We start from the raw sequence: 17,309 nt of genomic DNA, 5'->3' as shown, positions 1-17,309 counted from the left end.
GACACCTCCGTTGCCATTTTGAATTTCAAGCCCTGATCAGATCACCCTGAACTTATTTTCCGTGATTCTTGCCGTTAGTGGTACCGATGATTCTTCCAAATTCCCTGTATTCCTCTAAACCAATCAGAGATTAACCCCCCCCCGCAAAAGGTCTATGCCTTTCTCTCAAACACCACCAAATCCAATATAGCTACCCCGCTCCGAAAGAAAAAAAAGGTAGAAAAGATACAAAAAACCGAAACCCAAACCACCTCTATAGTCTTTAAATTTCCCCATGTAGAAGTCCTTGTAGGAAACATAACTACGGACATCGAAAAGAGAAAAAGAAAAGAGAAAAAAAAGCACCCATACAGGCACAATAAACATTGAGCCTGCCAGGTAGGAAGAAAAAGAAAAGAAGAATATGTAAAATAACAGAAAAACCCTTAAAAACAAGAATATTCGACAACTCAAAATGGCCAATAAGAAGACAAAATCTTTGTTTCCTTTTACAAAATACCCCCCTCGCCCCGCTATCGAACAGTTAAGCTTTATCGATAGCTCAATTCTTCTCCATACATATAAACGAAATAGATAAATATAAAGGAAATCATTAGCTAGTCCATGATTGGTCAACCGGTGGAGGGGGTCCAGTTTGTGCGCTGCCCGGCCACGGTGCCATCCACAGAAATTCACTCTCATCTATCGGAGCAATATTTGACGGAAGAACACTAAGTTCTGCCGTTTTTGTAACCATCATGTCCTTCGAGCTCAAAAAGCTATCACTGTAGCCCCCATATAATCCCATGTTTTGTGCTTCAGGTTCTAATACCCCATCGACACCAGCCCCCAAGCCTAATCCCGTGCTAAAAGAGTTTACTCGCGATGTCGGACCAAGAGCCAAGAGTTTCTCAACGTTCAAATCGTCGAAGCTAGTGTTTGCGACCATTCCAACTTGTTGTAGACCGATGAACGAGGAGGCCGCGCTTACACGATATCCGTCAGACTCGGCTTGATCTGAAGCGTCAGAGGATGAAGATCGAGTGACAGTTCCATTCCCATTCAAGGGGCTTGGCCCACCCACCGGACCAATGAAGTCATCAATTTCATCTCCAGAAACTGATCCTGCTGCCAGTCCTGTCTGAAAACGAAGAAACGATCCCATATCTATCTGTGATGTGTCGTAAGATGGGTCTAAAGGTGGATCTTCAAATGTAGGATCGAATTGGCCATATGCTGGAGGCCACCCCGCTGATTGTGGGGGGTACAAGCCAGCAGAAAATTGATAGCTGTCGGATTCTGCTGCTGACGGTAGAAGCTCTTGGCTTGGGAAATCTTGAAGGGTGAAAGGTGGATGATTTGTATTTACGACGAGCCCTGGTTGAATGCGGGATGAAGCAGGCTTTAATGCTTGCTGTGCCAACTGAGGGGTTAGCTCTAGGGGGGTGATGCTGGTAGTTGTCATTTGAAGAGCTGGGTATATTCGGAGGTCTGGTGATGATTGTTCGGATTTGATTCGTCGAGGTTTTTGTGATGCTACAGTCGAGGGCGCCGAAGCAGAGGCCGTTACCTTGGTGCATCCGTTGACGTGTTCTCCAAAGGCATGGCCAGTGTGCCCTACGGGTGGGATGGTGTATGGCGATGACCCATGTATACTTCCGTGGTGTTTGTGAGTTGGTCGGTGATGGCCATTGGCGAAAGTGGTGAGTGAACTTTCAGACTGGGTCATCTGTAGCCGAGGCTTTCGAACTTCCGGTGGGGTAGTGGAGGCGCAAGATTCTGATGCAGAAAGTTCAGGGACTGGGTCCAGATGTGGCTCTTTCTTTAGTGAGCAGGTACAACGTCCTCCATGGCAGCAGTTGCAAGACGCTCCATCTTATGGAAAAAAAAAGAAAGTTTAGTGATAACTCCAATGTAAACCACACATAGATAGAGTGCTCACTCTTTGCATCCCCATCCTCACTGGTAGCATGACATGCTCCGGCCGATGGGATGGGTTTCCCGCTCTTGGCCTGTTCTTTAAGAAACGCCAGTCGTTCACCACAGTCACACTTGACGTGAGCGGAACGGGATTTTCGCATGTGACGACAATGACTGCATTGAGATACTGGGCGTCCCTTCTTCGCGATCGGTAGGAGTTTACGATCTATCAAATCCCGAAAATTAGTTTCATCATTCCAGGATGCAGTTTGGGTGTCGGTGGGGTGGGTGGGTTGATGCGTGGATGGATGTATGGTTGTAAAAGACAAATGTTGAGGATGACCGTCAAAGCCATCACCCCTCTAAAGAAAATGGATCGGAGGTGGAGGTGGAGGTGGAGGTAGGAGGATTGGGAACTGACCCGAATGATTGCACCCGCTCACTCTGTGGCCTCTAATGCAGGCCTCGCAGGCCATTTTGACCCCATCTATAATCATCGTGAATGCAAATGGAAAGCCACTCGACGAGATAGTCGAGCGGGGTGAGATCGAATCTCAAAATGTGACGATAAATTTTTGGTTCTCCAGAAACGGCCACAGCAGGACCACTTTTCTGAAATCTATCTCGTCGAGCCCAGTCAAGACAGAGAAAGACGGAGAGAGATATGATACGGTGTAGGATTCTTTTTTAAACAAGGTAGAAAAGTATGTAGTCTGAAGAACAAAAAACTTGGAAAGTACTTTCGAGGATATCTTCGTCGCCGGAGAAGTATGGTTATAGCGACTGACTGACTGACTTTGACGCCCCGCTGAACAGTACTGAAAGCAAAACACCCCAAAACGCCGCCACACAAAAAAAACCAATTCAGCTGCTCTGTAGGTTGATGGCCCCTCGCCTTGCACGGGCCGTATTGGCGCCGGCTTCGAAAGCGTTCACGCGGACGTCCGAGTGGAACACCAAAATCCGTAGAGTTTCTCAGTATCCAAGGGGCGGAAAAGGTGTAGGAATGGGAAGAGAAGAGGAAAAGAGAAAAGAAGAGGAGGCCGGGAGCAGGGAGAAACGGGAGCTTTAACGGGAATCGCAAAAGGCGAAAGGGCAAGGATCGGTGAAGGGATGGTGGACTCAGATTGGCGGAGAGGCCGCGCTGGCAAGCCTTATGCTGACTGGACGGTGATGGTGCAGAAAGAAGCAACCTGATCCAGAAGCAGGAAGGGCCTCAAGATGGCAAAAGAACAGAACGGCCGTCTCTATCCACAGCTACTACCACTCACTACCAGTGTTACCACCACTCACAACCACCACCATTTCCATTCATTACCACCACTGCCATCACCTCCTCCACTCCTCCACCTCCTCCAGTCCAGTTCTAACAGACAGATCTGAGCCAAGGCCTTTCATATGTCCCTATGGAGGCCCCGGCAGGAAAGGCTGCGGCACGGCAGCAGCACCACTTCCACTCCTGTTCTTCACTGCCCGCTGTTACAGACCACCAGCTAGCAGAGCAAGGCAAAAACTGAAACGAAAGTAAAATGTTCCAAAAGTAGCAATATTATGGATCTTATGAACCCAGAAACCCAGACAAGGTGATTCATTCCAGATAAGGCAGGAATCACAGACCCCAACCAAACGTGGGATGGTGTCAAGAAACATACAGCCAACACGACGCGTGGGGGAAGGGTGGAAAAGAAAAGATGTACGAAAGGTGAGAGACGGGCTATTATGGACACCTCTGGATCCACGTTGGCCAATCAACGAGTAGCAACTGCTGTTTTTTTTCCGGTTACGACCACAAAAACGCATAACAACCCACGTCTGAGAAACCAAAGGAGAAAAAATAAAAAAAAAAGAGCACACGCAGAGACTTCTATTCGATGTTTACGCGACTGGGACGACGACGACGACAACGACAACAAGCTTGCTTTGTTTTGATCTCCGGTCAACAAATGGCGGGGCCATGCCTGGCGAAGACGGGGTATGGCTATGGTTCTGTTAAGAACCTTCCCAATCTAATCCCAAAAAGAACAATAACAACAACCACAATAGCAACCAGTGTCCGCTACTGATGTCAGGACTCAGGAACAAACATGCATCGACACTTCTGGTGATCATTGATGCACATTATACACCTGTCTCAATGGTCTCTCGTGTACCATTACTACGCGTATACGGTTCAGTGCCGATGTCTAGCCCTATCTATGAAAATTGGAGTAGCTGGTTCCTGCACCGGCATTCCCGCTGTGAAATGGGGTGACTTAGACTTTATTTTGCACAGCTATGTGTATCTGAGCTAAGTTGAGTACAGGCATGTAGGTACAAACTGCCTTGCCTCTGCTATCTTAAAGTGAAGGCAAAGACTGTTCTTTGCCATAATACTGGTTTGAAGCGAAAGCTCCGTTATGACGGAATACCCGTGGAGCATTTGCTTTACATACGTACACACATACATACATACATACACACCGTTGCACTGGTGTGATGGCGGTTGTTGGTGTTAAGAGGGCATGACAGTCCACCAAAGTCCACCAAAGTTGATCCGAAAGACGAGCGTGATGATGCCCCTCATTTTGAACTTTCTCGATCGTTGGGGGCCTCCGGACCCGTCGCCGGCTTCTCCCCTTGAAATTCCGGAATTGATTATTCCGAGCTAACTATCCATCGGGTTGGGTCACAAAAACCCTGGATGATTAACAACATTCAGGCTCTTCCTGGGTTGAAGTCGACGATGTAAATAGCCACTCCCCACAAATGCTTACAGCAGAGTACCTACAGGTGTTAAGCATTTCCTATTCGTTTCTACAAAAGGAGACCCCTCGAACAAAAACAGAAAGGGCTAGTTAGTAATAATGGGAATCTTAAGGCCAAATTTCCCCTCCCGGCTAAAATGTAAATCGCTTTAGCAATTCTCTGTTCAGATGATCCGTTTCACTCGGAAACATGTGGGTGCTCTTCTGGGAACCCTCGTCGTCTCGAGTTGGCCGTGGTCGGCCTCCAGCGGGGAAACGGCTTCTTAATGCTGACAGACCCCACTTTCCACGAAGGGCCTGGGTGAAGCGGAAAATTCTTTTGCTGGAGCTGGGTCATGAGGATGGAAATTATTCGCGGGTACAAGGAAGCGAGGATATGGAGACACGAGTGACCTGTCAGATATTCCCTGTTTAGGATAATGCATATCGGAATAGCGTTTACTTCGACACGGGGAAATCCATCGGTTTCTGACCTTCGTTAAAGAGGTAAAAGAGCTTAACCAAAAAACAGATCCTCCGAAATCTTCACTCAGGAGTAGTTATATGTAGTTTTTCGTTTCCTCACGGCCTTGAAATTAATACCGGAATTTCTATGGGCTCCGGAAGTCGGCAGTGGATTCATCCGGCTGACTGGCAGAAAATCCGGTAGGAAATACAACCTCCAATGATTCCCCTCCATCCCCGGCTTGGCGATTCGGTCCCAACCGACAAAGTTGGCCCGCAGTAGTTAGAACCTGTGAAATTACACTTAACCAGTACCTACTCGCATGGAGGTTAGATCAGGTGGTTGCTTGGTACAGATCGTCATACATAGCGTGTGTCGGTGATTCTCTTTTTTCCCCGCTACATGCCGGAGGCTGCTTTTTTTTTTTTTTTTTTCCCTTTCCTTTCGCGAATTGAGCCTCCCCGGAAGAACTCTTCTCCCAACCGTCGGCGGCCAGGATACAGAAGCTAAGCGGACCACAGTAATCATGTTGAGTAAAAGATCGACATACTGTATCGTGAGCTAAGGCCTCCCAGCCCTGAGGTTTGGCTGTTGACTTTTGATTTGCAGAAGCCATCTTCTGGCCGGGGAGCTGGAATCAGTCGCGAAAAGAGACGGTTTCAACTGGCGGGAAGCAAGAAGGGTACAGCCGATTTTTCACCGAGGTTAAGTCCCGTGTCTCGCACCACTGCGAAAACCTATTCGGTTTTAACTTGTTTCCTTGTCAGTCCTTTCTCGTGTAACCCAAAACAACGAGGAGTGCATATGTATGCGGACTGGATTTCATTTCCCCGTAGAGCTTTTTGTGAGGGGTGTTAAGCAGCATGCGAGTTACCCCGGACTTCTGGGGCGGGAGGGGAACTCGATCCGCCTATTGCAGAACCCATCATGGAAGCAGGAGTAATTGTTGAAGAAGAAGCAATTTTTGCGAGGGTACCTGCTGATGTTTGTTTATTGTCCTAGTGGTCAAGTATCTCGGTTAGTGAAGGCATGTTCTTTCTTTATTCTGCTGCTGCTTCTGCTTCTGCTTGGTGTTTCCTTTTTTCTTTCTCACACTGTGACCACTTGCCTTCCGAAGTACAGAGGACGTCAAAATAGTGGTACTGGGGAATACGGGGAAACCGGGACTCTGGGGGAGATGAATGACATGAGGTTCACAAGCTGTAGTACGGTTACCTTATTAAGTGTGGCTCCCTTAGCACCTTTTCAAGGGTCATGTAAACTGGGACCAACTCCAACCTTTTCTCCACACCAACGACAACCCGTAGTTCCAACCCCCGGATCCGAGAAAGTCCCTAGCCCAACCCCACCTTCCCAGTGTTCCCACGCAACGACGTTCCAAGCCTTCGTCTAACTCGTCACCGTGCCCGTCATTTTCCTTTCAGCCTCCGCGTGTGTATGTACCGAGATTTCTCCATCCCTCCTCACTTCTCCGTCCACATCCAACATACATACCTATTTCTCATCCGATTGTCGGAAAGACTCCGGTTCTATTTGAGACAACGCCACGGGCTGTGCAGCAGCAACCAGTCCCTCTTCCTCCTACTGTTTCTGGTGGCGAGTATTTATGGAATAACTGGCTGGAAATCCCAAGAGAGAGAAACAGAGAGTCGGAAACAGAGAAACGGTGACCCAGAGTGAGTGAGTGAGGGAAGTAGTAGGTACAAGGAGGATGATGAAGACTGGTCGCTGGGCTGCTGCTGCTTTTAATGCTGCTGCTCATCATCATCTATCACCATCTTCCATTCAGGGTCTCATCATAATTGCTCCTGCATAAAACATCTTTTTTTTCTCCGGTGTCAGTCAATTGCAGTACAATCGTCTGTGCGCTAGTTGTTTGTTTAGGATTCTTCCGTTTAATTCTCTATCCCTTTTTCTCCCTTTCCCTCCTCCACAAGTAGGTATTGATTCCCAAGGAACTGCAGCGGCTTCTCCCCCAGTATTCCCCCAGAAATTACCGTCCCCACACAATTCTCACACCCCTCCCCCTTCTTCCCAGTACTTGGTCCATTTGACACAAGCAATCATCAGTCTTCCCGGCTCACGGGGTCACTTGGAACCTGCCCTCCTGCTTCTGCTGGAAGTTGGCTGCAGTAGTCCCTTCTCCCCCATTCTCCTCCATCGCAGACCCTGCGAGTTCTGCTGTGCTTGTTTTCGATTCGCGCCATTGGTACATGGCCACACTATATACGTGCTGGGTACTATTAAATAAGTAAGTAAAGCACGCGCGCATAACGAGCAGCGCGCAAGAGAAAAACCCTGTAGGATTCTGGGGTCTATTCGCCCCGAAAAGACGTTTCCCCCCCTCTTCCGGTCTCCCCATATTTTTCCCACGTTTTTCGCTCTCCCGAAACCCAAAAAAGCCCCCCCGCACACTCTTGCATATTTGGCTTGTCAGATCTGTTCCCCTTCCATCTCTCCTCTCCCCCATCACAGACCTCATCCTTCTCCTTCCTCCACCTCCATCTCCGCATTCAACCTTCTCCTGCTTTTCCCTCCCATACACATATTACCTCTTACTGCCCACTACTGTCCCATCCTGTCCTCTCCCCTTTGAGAAGCCAGATCTGATACACCTTACGCTGTTTAGTACGCCTATCTTTCTCCGTATTCTGACCATCTCTCCATACAGGCAACCAAATATAAATACACTATCCACCAAAATCCTATAAACAAAAAAAAAAGGTCAAAACAGTACATAAGGCAACATACACACAGCGTACATACATACCCATTTCATTGCGTACAGTACATACAAAAGCTTTTTATTGGACTGTTCGGGGGTGAAGTAAGAAAATAATATATATATAAACACTTCGGCGAATTATGTTATTGCTCTGATCGAGTTCCGCCTCTCTTTCACTGCTCTGTCATGGCAATGGCGGAAGTTGCAGCCACTCCATCACATACCTCGGCTGCCGGGGCCACGGTTCCTGCAGTTGCAGCCAGCTCTTCTCGGTCAAAAAGTCCGCTTCTGTTCGCCTCGTCGTCTTCTACTCCACGTGCGAACCTACATACGCATCACCATCCACACTCACAGGTCAATAACGACCAACGTCAGCAACCCGTGCAGTCACAATACAACCCTACGAGTTCCCCCGGCGATGGGAGCTCATCCTCTTTCTTTTCGCATCATCAGCGACTATCCCCGCCGGGCTCGATGCTACTCTCTACATCAGGAGGGAACATACCCCGAGGTCTACCACCAATTGTTTCGCCAATGACCAGCGCAAGTCAACCAGGACCTTCGGTAAATGATCCGCGGCAACCAATTTCACCAAGAACAGTATCAATGGGGTTGAGTGACTCGGCGCAAGGATTGGATGGTATTTCTGGTGATACAGCACCGCGAAAAAGATCTAAGGTGTCGCGCGCTTGCGATGAGTGTCGTCGTAAAAAGGTTTGAATTCTGGAAGCCGCCTGCGTCACTGCGCAGCCCTGCTAAGCGATGTGTAGATACGATGCGACGCGACTTCGGAGTCAGGGGTAGAACAATGTTCGAGTTGCAAGCGAGTAGGATCGAAATGTTCATTTAGTAGGGTACCTATGAAGCGAGGGCCAAGCAAAGGGTAAGAGAGAGCACAGTCTCGCGAACTTACAATTTCCTCTCTAATCAAAGATACGTCCTAGCTACATCAAAGAATTGGCCGACAGATTAAACACCCTTGAGAATTCTATTTCTACAGGTGATCTACACTCGTACGGCTCGGGTATGACGGGTGAAGGAGACCATTCACCGGGGCCGTCCGACTCTACGTCTCCACCACCGAATGGACCCCCCAGCGCATCAAAGAGTCGAAAGCGAGCGCTCTCTTCTTCAAGCGATTTCCAAACCTCGATGCACCTCCAACCTTTATCGCAACCCACAGGTAGATCAAACGAAAGACTACCATCTATAGATTCCTTTCATCCTACAAACCAGCATCAGCATCAACAAAGAGCGCAACATCTGCAGCACGAACCCCAGCCACAGCGACAGCTGCCCCACCCCCAGCAGCAGCCCCCGCCCCCGCCCCCTCTTCCACCTCCTCTCACTCACCCGCATCAGCCGCAACCCCATCAATCGCCTCTCCAGCCTCCATCATCTACATCTGAGATGCCGTCGGGATATCGAACTATCTCTCCAACCAGTATGAGCCAATATTGGAAGGGGGGATCAGATGTTGGCGGCCGGCGCCAGAGTGTTAGTTTCCCCTTCGATGCACCCGACATGCAACGATCGGCGGCGAGTTCGACGCCAGTTGACTTGTGTGGGTTTGACTGGGATGACCAAGCTATTGATCAGTAAGTGATGTCTTAGCCGAAACGTTTAATCAGGTTGGGATCCTGTCTTAGCTTGAAGATTAACACTACATAGGTACTACGAACTCATACATCCCACCTTTCCGTTGCTATCGCACTCAAAAGACCGTTTGCATCAACGCCTAGCTAATAGCTCCCTCTCCGTCCGGGAAGCTTTCCTGGAAGCACTTTATTCTACCGTGCGAACAAACCCATCTTCAACTCTTCGGGCAAACTCACCAGTAGCGAATGCGAAGAGGGTGTGTGAATTGACTGTGGCATCTCAGTTCGAAACCCCCGCTGTGAGAACCATGCCTACAACTCTTTTGTATCTACAGACAATGATACTTATGGGCCTTGAAGCCGATAACCACGGACCGGCAACCATACATGGGCAATTTGGGCCGCCGAAAGCAGCGTGGCTTGGCGCAGCTGTGGGGTTGGCATACAACCTCAAGTTACACAACAGTCAGAGCCGAGAACAGCCTTTGGGTGGTGACCCTGACTCCGACGAAAAGCTTGGTAGACGGGCATGGGTAGTGTTATTTGTGTTGGACCGTTGGCATGCGATAAGCACTTCAAGCCCACTATTTATACCAGACTCAAGCTTCGCTTTTGTGCCTGATGATCAGAAATTGCTTGGGTTGGCCCCATACTATATTGCACGTAAGTTTAAAAATGAACATAAAAACTTGGCTACAGTTGGGTTGACCGGCCGACAGGTCTCTCCTATATTTTGGGGCATCTCGCAGAAGCATTTACTATCACAGTCGACTCGGTATCGGCGGCGCCATTCAAGCCTATTATTTCAAAAATCCTTCGTAGCGAGCTCGAGCTGTTTCGGGAAAGCGTGGATGATATATGGGGTTCCTTAAAACTTCTCCATGTAGCATACCATCATGTTAAGCTTTTAACTCTTCGACTCAATTCGGCAGAACCACATCAGCTTTTAGGCCCTGCTCAGCACATCACAGTCATGCTGGCGAATCCCCAAATACCTACCATGCCGCTCAACCATCATTTTGCTGCGCTTTCTCTCATGACTCTCATGGAGTTGAGCGAGATTCCAGAAACAAGAGATGAGGCTTGGAAAGGTATTCAGCAGCTTGCAGATACATTGGAGGATCGTAAGGGTGTTACTACCAAGGAAGACAATTTGGGATGGGATTTTACTCTCAAGGATTTGATCAATAAACGGAAACAGGAACGGTTTGGTAATTCTAATCCTGGTATGTCAGATATACCACCTCGGCATGGCAGTCTACAACATTTGGCAGAATTGGCCGTCGGCGAGAGAAGTCCAACTGGGACACCGACGAATCCACTGAATAAGCAGTTGGATACGGAGCGGCTGCAGAAGCATGGATATCTGGGTTCGATACTGTTGTAATATTTCACGGGTACACCCGAGTTTATGTGTTTGGGCGTTACGTGCGGTCGGGAGAAGGGAAAAGGCTCTGTTTATTTTTATTTTCATTTTTACAAAATCTTGGTTTTTTGCTTTAGTAATATTTTTATTCCTCCTCCTATCTTATATTGTCCTTGTTCGTTTTCTCTTTCTCCTTCTTTCTTCATCTGCATGGGAGGTTTTCTATTTTTTTTAGCTTGTCTCCTTACGTCAGGATGCACGCATTCGGGATGGAATATTTTTGGAACTTCCCATATTCTATCTATATCACCGACTTCCCGCACTTGACCTTTTAGCCACTAACCATCACTTGATATATCTATACTCACATTTCATACCTTTTCATCGAGACATGTCATGTCTTATCTCCCCTTCCCCTCGGATTCCATTTGTACTTTTCCCCCTGGAGGATCTAACGAGTGGGCAAGGCAGTCATTGTATTTTATTTTTTCCTTTGTGATTTCAGTTATACTTATGACTAGGTGAGTATTTCGGCGCAGTGGTGGGCTGGATTTGGACCGAAAAACTGAGCCTGTTGATCATTTCTTTTTGGTACTAAGTAAAGATTAAAGAAGGGAGATAATATGGGTACATGTGTTTCTGGAATCTTTGGATGTTTTTAGAGCATTTCAAGGAGGAGTCATTAGGGATAGACATGTTTTTCGAACCGACGGCCACTTGTCTCAAGTGGTTAATGCATTTCGACAGGTAAGAATTAGATAGCAGTAATCTGCATATTATCACCTAAATCTTATCCGCATCAATGCCAGTATTGAAGATGGTTATCCGAGTGAGGGTACATGATCCAGTGTTTGTTGACAACAAAACGGGAAAGATCTCCTTTCGCTACACACAAGGATTGACAGAACTGCAGAGTGTGGTTTGAGACAGGGCAGTTAAGAGATGGAAGGTCTCACATTTCATCTCAACAGCGAACCAGCATCTGACCAGCGAGAGTAGAGTATGTGGAGTACCCTTTGAACCACTGCAAGTTCCAGATCCAACAGATCCATCCAGATTGGCTAAAGTCGATCATGAGTAGGTACGTGTAGGTACCTTTCCCTGTCCTGTTGAATACTCTAGATGCGTGGTTGTTCAGATTGCAGCAGGCTAGCAGCCACTTCTTGGGCCCTCCCTCGCTATTCAATGGTTGCCCGCGGTCTGGTTTGTAGATAACCGCTTTGCTATTTCTTCTTGACTCGTGTGAGCGGTTAGGAGCTGGACATAGGTATTCGGCCCTTTTTGGCTACAGCCCCCTACCTAGAGCACATACAACACAGATAGTGTGGGTAGATTTCTTGTGATTACATACTCTCCTCTTATGGGTAGAACAAAGGTGTAAGGATACATCCTACGTCCTGTAGCTACGACTTGATTTGTCCATACAATAGGGCACTCTAGGCACCTATTTCGTACGTGAAGGTACAGCATGTATGTACCCATAAAGTGTTTAGGGGAAAACAACCGGTTGCTAGGCGGGCCGAGGTGAAATATCCCCGCAGCGGCGACGTTTACACGATCCACATCCGCGAACCTAATGTCTTTGCCTAAACACGGCTCCTGCTCTTTCCTCCACGGGTTTTTCTTCTCCCCTGTCTGTTAGCTGAGTAGGACATTGCTACTATTTAAATATTGTGAACGCATTCGATACCATGTGGATAAAACTACAATTGTAGTACGTACGTGGAGGTGCAAGTAGATAGGATACATGTAACATTGAAAGGGATATCAGGGTCCATTCCCCACATTCTGTTTGGGGGGGGGGGGGGGGCGGTTAACTTGTGTGGAGATGAGTGAAAGGTCAAGGCCGAAGAACAAGAACAAAAACAAGGGCAAGAACAAGAACTCAGAGCATCACCGTCACCTGAAGCAGGTTCAATATATATATAGAGCAAGGAAATCCACTCACCACTAGCGACCCTCGTCAGCAGATTGATTGATTTTGTCCCACCAGCAGCGGAAGGGGAGGGAAAGAAAAAAAAAAAAAAAAAGAAGGGAAGATCAGTACAGCCACAGCCACAGCATCTGCCATCTGCCATCTGCCATCTGCCATCTGCTGCTGCTGCTGCTGTCGAAGTGCTCGAATCGCTAAATCGCTTCCTTTTCCTTTGGTTTGTCTTGCCCCTCCACACGCTTTGAGGAAACGTTTTGGGTAAATGGCAAATGCAGCCTCCTTCACCAATACATACTACCTCGATACCTGTCTAGATACCAACGCCCAGCTGTTCCCCAGTATTCCCCCTCCTCCCTCACTGTAAACAGCAACCTCATCTGTTCCCCTCTTTCAGAGCCCCCTTCGATTCATCTATCTCTCCCTCATCTCCTACCCCCCCCCCCCCTCACCACCATACCCCACCACTCCCGCGCTATCTTCTTGGGGCCCCCTTTTAAGCACATCCTCGCCCCGGGAACTCGACCACGAGCACGCCAGCAACTGACGTAGGCAGAGGTGTAAGCAGCAGCAGATGACCTGGGCCTGACCTTGTTGGGCACTGTCAGTTCGGACGCCCCGCGGCGGTCAGGCACTCGTTTTCTTGTCCTCCATATCTCGACTTCTATAATTACGCTGCTCGTCCATGAAGGTGCGTGCATGAGAGAAAGAGAAGAACAAGCAACTACCAATACATACCCCAAGTGTAACTCTTATATACATGCCCTACACTATTAACTTTTTCTTTCTAATGAGCTTCCACCCGCTCAACCCTCAGCCCTTCTTTCGTATTTCCCTTAGAGCCCATTCTCTCATTCCGGCTTAGCACCCGTCTTGGTGATTGTCAGCGAGATGATCCGTGCTGATGTTTTAGCTTAGACTGCATCACGGGCACGCGACTCTAGAGGCTTCACCTCTAGCCATGGCTCACGATTGTCCATTGACCCTGATCATCATGTTACTGAAGCAATAGGGGATATGTATGGCGAGTACATAGATGAAGAAGGACGAAGACAAAGCTATATTCTACCATCGGACGCATACCCAAACTCTTCACGAGGGGCTAAGAATAGGAACAGCTCCGTGTTTTCGGCAACAGGTGCAAGCGGGTCAGGGAGAGATCGGAGTAGCGGCGGGTCTCAGGGAAACGAACTGTTACCGGGCTCACCAGCACTGGCTCACCGCTCACCGTCCCCGTCAAGGTCACCCAGTGAAACTGCAAACCAATTCTTTCCTCTTCACGACACCGACTACGAATCCGATCCGGCTGCTGTGGCTCAGGAGATAAGCAACCTCCAGGCCCTTCGTCGGATGTCTATGGACGTCACTTCCACGGCCGATCCCGACTTGCCGTCGTTCAACTCGTTTATACCATCTACACCTCCGGAAGATGGTGGTGATCCGGGAAGCGTTTTTTGGGTTCCAGCACGCCTACATCCGGAACTTGCCCCGAAGGAATTTAGTGCGTATCTGGAGGCGAAGAAGAATGAGATTCGTAGGCCACAACGGGATGGGTCTTTATCACCAGATGGGGCGGAGGTTAGTGGTGGTCCTGGACTAAGAAGGAAGAAATCAATGCTATCAAAACAAATCGATCATTCAGATGGTGCAAAAGGATACCGGGATGGAACGGAGGCACTGGGGAGGCGGCGGTCTGGAAAGGAGGGGCCGCCTCAGTTACAGCTAGAAGATCTGATGAACGATCCAAACACACTTATGCGGAAATTGAGTGTTGAGAGAAGAAACGGGGAAGGTAGGATTGCTATGGATCTTTGGATACTGGGGCCAGACTCTAATGGTTACTTAGGCGATATGCCAATATTACAAGCTCACCCAGCAGGAGCAGGGCTTCGGCGGTCAACCAGAACGACATATAGGAGAGGAAGTCTTCGAAAAGGGGAACCTTTTATGAAAAGACAAGCAAAGGCTTCAGAAACAGATACTGAGGAATATACTGCATCCTCACCTATAGTTGGGAGGCCCTCAGGGTTTGGGTTGCAAAGGGTATCAACGGAGCCTATACCTTCAATACCGTCCCATTTCTCCACCAAGAGCCAACCAGAGGGGCAATCTTCAAAGCCAACTCGTTCTGCTAACAAGAAGGTTCCGGCCACAGAACCATCCGCCAGTTCAATTGATCTATCCAATGTTTCCACACCAACACAGCCAAAACCTTCTGGTGATAGTAAGCATAAATCTGCACCACCGCCACAAAAACAAAGGAGAAGGGCTTCGTCACCAAAAGGGACAACTAGGCCCCGGACAAGTGAACCCGCGCCCCCGGTACCGCGTATTGTTGAGACACCCCCGCCATCTGAAGAACCTAAAAAGATGGTCCACCCTGAACGCCATTCTTCGCTAGATCCCCCCTCGCAAACGAACAAGCCTCCAAAACAAACACGACCAGCTATGGTAAGGACACCTGGTGGTTCTGCGGCCGATTTGTCGAATGAATCTACCCAAGCGCCGTCAACTCCAGCTCCTGCTCCAGCCCCTGCTCCCGCCTCAGCTCCAGCAACCCCACAACCAGGCAATCTCACAAAAGCCAGCCAGCTTATGATGGTTCCAGGTGCCAATACAGCGGATGACAGTAAGGATAAGAGAAGACCGGACTCTTCGGGAAGTGGAGAGTCTTCAACGAGAAAATCAAGTTGGGGATGGTTGCTAGGAGATTCAGAGCACAAGGCCAAAGATAAACACGACAGGGAGAAAGAAGAGAGAAGGGAGAAGGAAGAGAAAGATAAAGATAAAGAGAAGAGAGTGCGGAAAGAAAAACGACCTAAATCATCGGACAAGTCAACAGAGAAATCAACAAAAGACCATGATAACACTCGTCTTGATCTTCTCCAAAAGTCTATAGACCTAGGCAATACCGGAAAGGTAATAACTGCCGACCCCGTTGGGACCAAAACGGATGAAAAGGCCGATAAAGAATCTAGAAAATCCCGTGGAGAAGAAAAGAAGGACAAGGATAAGGAATCAGGGGGCATCCTTTCGTTCTTTGGGAGCTCACGAAAAAAATCTGGAGGTGATACCTCTAAATCAAAGAATGGCTCATCCAGGAATCCGTCTCCGTCTCCTTCGCGCGAGCAGCCACAGCAAAACTTCTACTACACCAGGTTTCCGATACATATTGAGCGGGCTATTTATCGGCTCTCTCATTTGAAGCTTGCAAATCCGCGGAGACCTTTACAACAACAGGTACTATTAAGTAACTTTATGTATTCGTACCTTGCAAAGGTACAGCAGACACAACCGCATCTGGTACAACAGGCTACTACTGCACCTAGTCGAGAAGCGCGCCATCGGGAGAAACAGGCCCAGGCTCTAGCCCAAGAACAGCAGAATCAACAACAGCAGAATCAACAACAGCAGAATCAACAACAGCAGCAACAGCAGCAGCAGCAAAATCACCACCAGCAGCAGCAGAGTCATCAGCAAACGGATCCGCAGGGGAATCAGTACTACCAGTACGAGGATGTAAGCTTATAAACCCTTACTGACTTCTAATGATCTGGAAAATGTATTCCTAACTTGGGTGATCGAACTTAGGCCTCTTCAAAGGGCGGAACCGACTATGTGGATGACTCACAGATGTACGAATACGAGGATAGCGGGAATGAAAGCACTGATAGTAGACCTCAATCACGAGCTTCGCGGCGTGACCGGCAAGAAAAAAGCAACGGTCACTATGATAATTCTGGATCAAATCGATCAGAACACAACAATGGGGGGAAGCATTCCCATCGAGCTGGAGGCGAGGGTTCTTCAAGCAGTCAGGACAAAATAGCAGGCAGTGATGATATGTGGTGATTGGGCTGTACCGGGCTCAGGTTGATGAGGCACGATGTTAGGGTGGCTTTTTTTTTTTGCAAACGGCTTTGCGTATGGTGGAGGTTGGTTTTTCATTATCTTTTCCGGTTCGCATATTTGTATTGTTCCGCCTGTATGGTATTGCGGCGATGGATCTCTGTACCGGCAGGCAGGTTGGTTGGTTGATAGTGGAGTTGATTGATGGGCTGGGTTCTTATTTGTGTTTGAAAGAATAAATATATCAGCTCCTGGTGCAAGAAGCGAATACCCTTTAGCTTATTTGTTTTGCTGATACTTTCTTGTTTATCTTTCTTATATTCTTTTCTTATCATTCGTTGTCTCAGCTTTGGTTCTACTACAACTTTTATTGCATTACCCCCTCGGTCTCTTGTAAACTATGTATTGCTTTGTTTGCGGTTCTCTTCTTGGGTCTGATAATTTATAGAACTTTCGGGTTTTCCACGGTAAATTGTACTTCAAAGAATTGTGTGCCAGCTTGAGCATGGCTTTACGCTGTCACTATGCTACTGCCGGGATACGAAGTTCAAATTTGGATATGGCAGGCCTTCGATTTCTTTTTAGGTGTGCTGATTTTAGTACAAGTGGCTTGACTGTATGTACGTTGCGGGGTTATGAGACAATGCTAATGCTAGTAATGAATACGAGGCCGTCGAAATAGCAATAAACATGGCACTCCAGTCTAATCATTGGCCTTGCTCGCGCAGAGGGTAGGCATGCGACTATGACATG

General features: G+C 48.2%; 4 protein-coding genes across 4 annotated transcripts; 2 read left to right on the top strand and 2 right to left on the bottom strand.

Annotated features, from left to right (window-relative positions):
• Window positions 1–592: 592 nt before the first annotated feature.
• H6S33_000542 (uncharacterized protein) lies at window positions 593–1,708 on the bottom strand (the record flags this gene model as incomplete). Its single annotated transcript, XM_044831931.1, has 1 exon — window positions 593–1,708. The coding sequence occupies one exon, from the start codon at window positions 1,706–1,708 to the stop codon at window positions 593–595; it is 1,116 nt and encodes a 371-aa protein (XP_044700101.1).
• Window positions 1,709–7,168: 5,460 nt separating this feature from the next.
• H6S33_000541 (uncharacterized protein) lies at window positions 7,169–7,450 on the bottom strand (the record flags this gene model as incomplete). The annotated part of the gene is made up of 2 exons (XM_044831930.1): window positions 7,169–7,328; window positions 7,386–7,450. 2 exons carry the CDS (start codon window positions 7,448–7,450, stop codon window positions 7,169–7,171), a joined length of 225 nt encoding a protein of 74 aa, XP_044700100.1.
• Window positions 7,451–7,999: 549 nt separating this feature from the next.
• Window positions 8,000–10,798, top strand: H6S33_000540 (uncharacterized protein; the record flags this gene model as incomplete). Its single annotated transcript, XM_044831929.1, has 5 exons — window positions 8,000–8,527; window positions 8,584–8,696; window positions 8,758–9,411; window positions 9,485–10,074; window positions 10,131–10,798. 5 exons carry the CDS (start codon window positions 8,000–8,002, stop codon window positions 10,796–10,798), a joined length of 2,553 nt encoding a protein of 850 aa, XP_044700099.1.
• A 2,926-nt stretch (window positions 10,799–13,724) lies between these two features.
• Window positions 13,725–16,559, top strand: H6S33_000539 (uncharacterized protein; the record flags this gene model as incomplete). Its single annotated transcript, XM_044831927.1, has 2 exons — window positions 13,725–16,226; window positions 16,299–16,559. The coding sequence occupies 2 exons, from the start codon at window positions 13,725–13,727 to the stop codon at window positions 16,557–16,559; spliced, it is 2,763 nt and encodes a 920-aa protein (XP_044700098.1).
• Between the last annotated feature and the right edge of the window lie 750 nt (window positions 16,560–17,309).

The sequence above is a fragment of the Morchella sextelata genome, assembly GCF_020137385.1.
Source record: "Morchella sextelata strain SCLS chromosome Unknown scls_1, whole genome shotgun sequence".
NCBI classification, from domain to species: domain Eukaryota; kingdom Fungi; phylum Ascomycota; class Pezizomycetes; order Pezizales; family Morchellaceae; genus Morchella; species Morchella sextelata.
The sequence above is the reverse complement of the archived record's forward strand: the minus strand, read 5'-3'. Positions and strand labels throughout refer to the sequence as shown.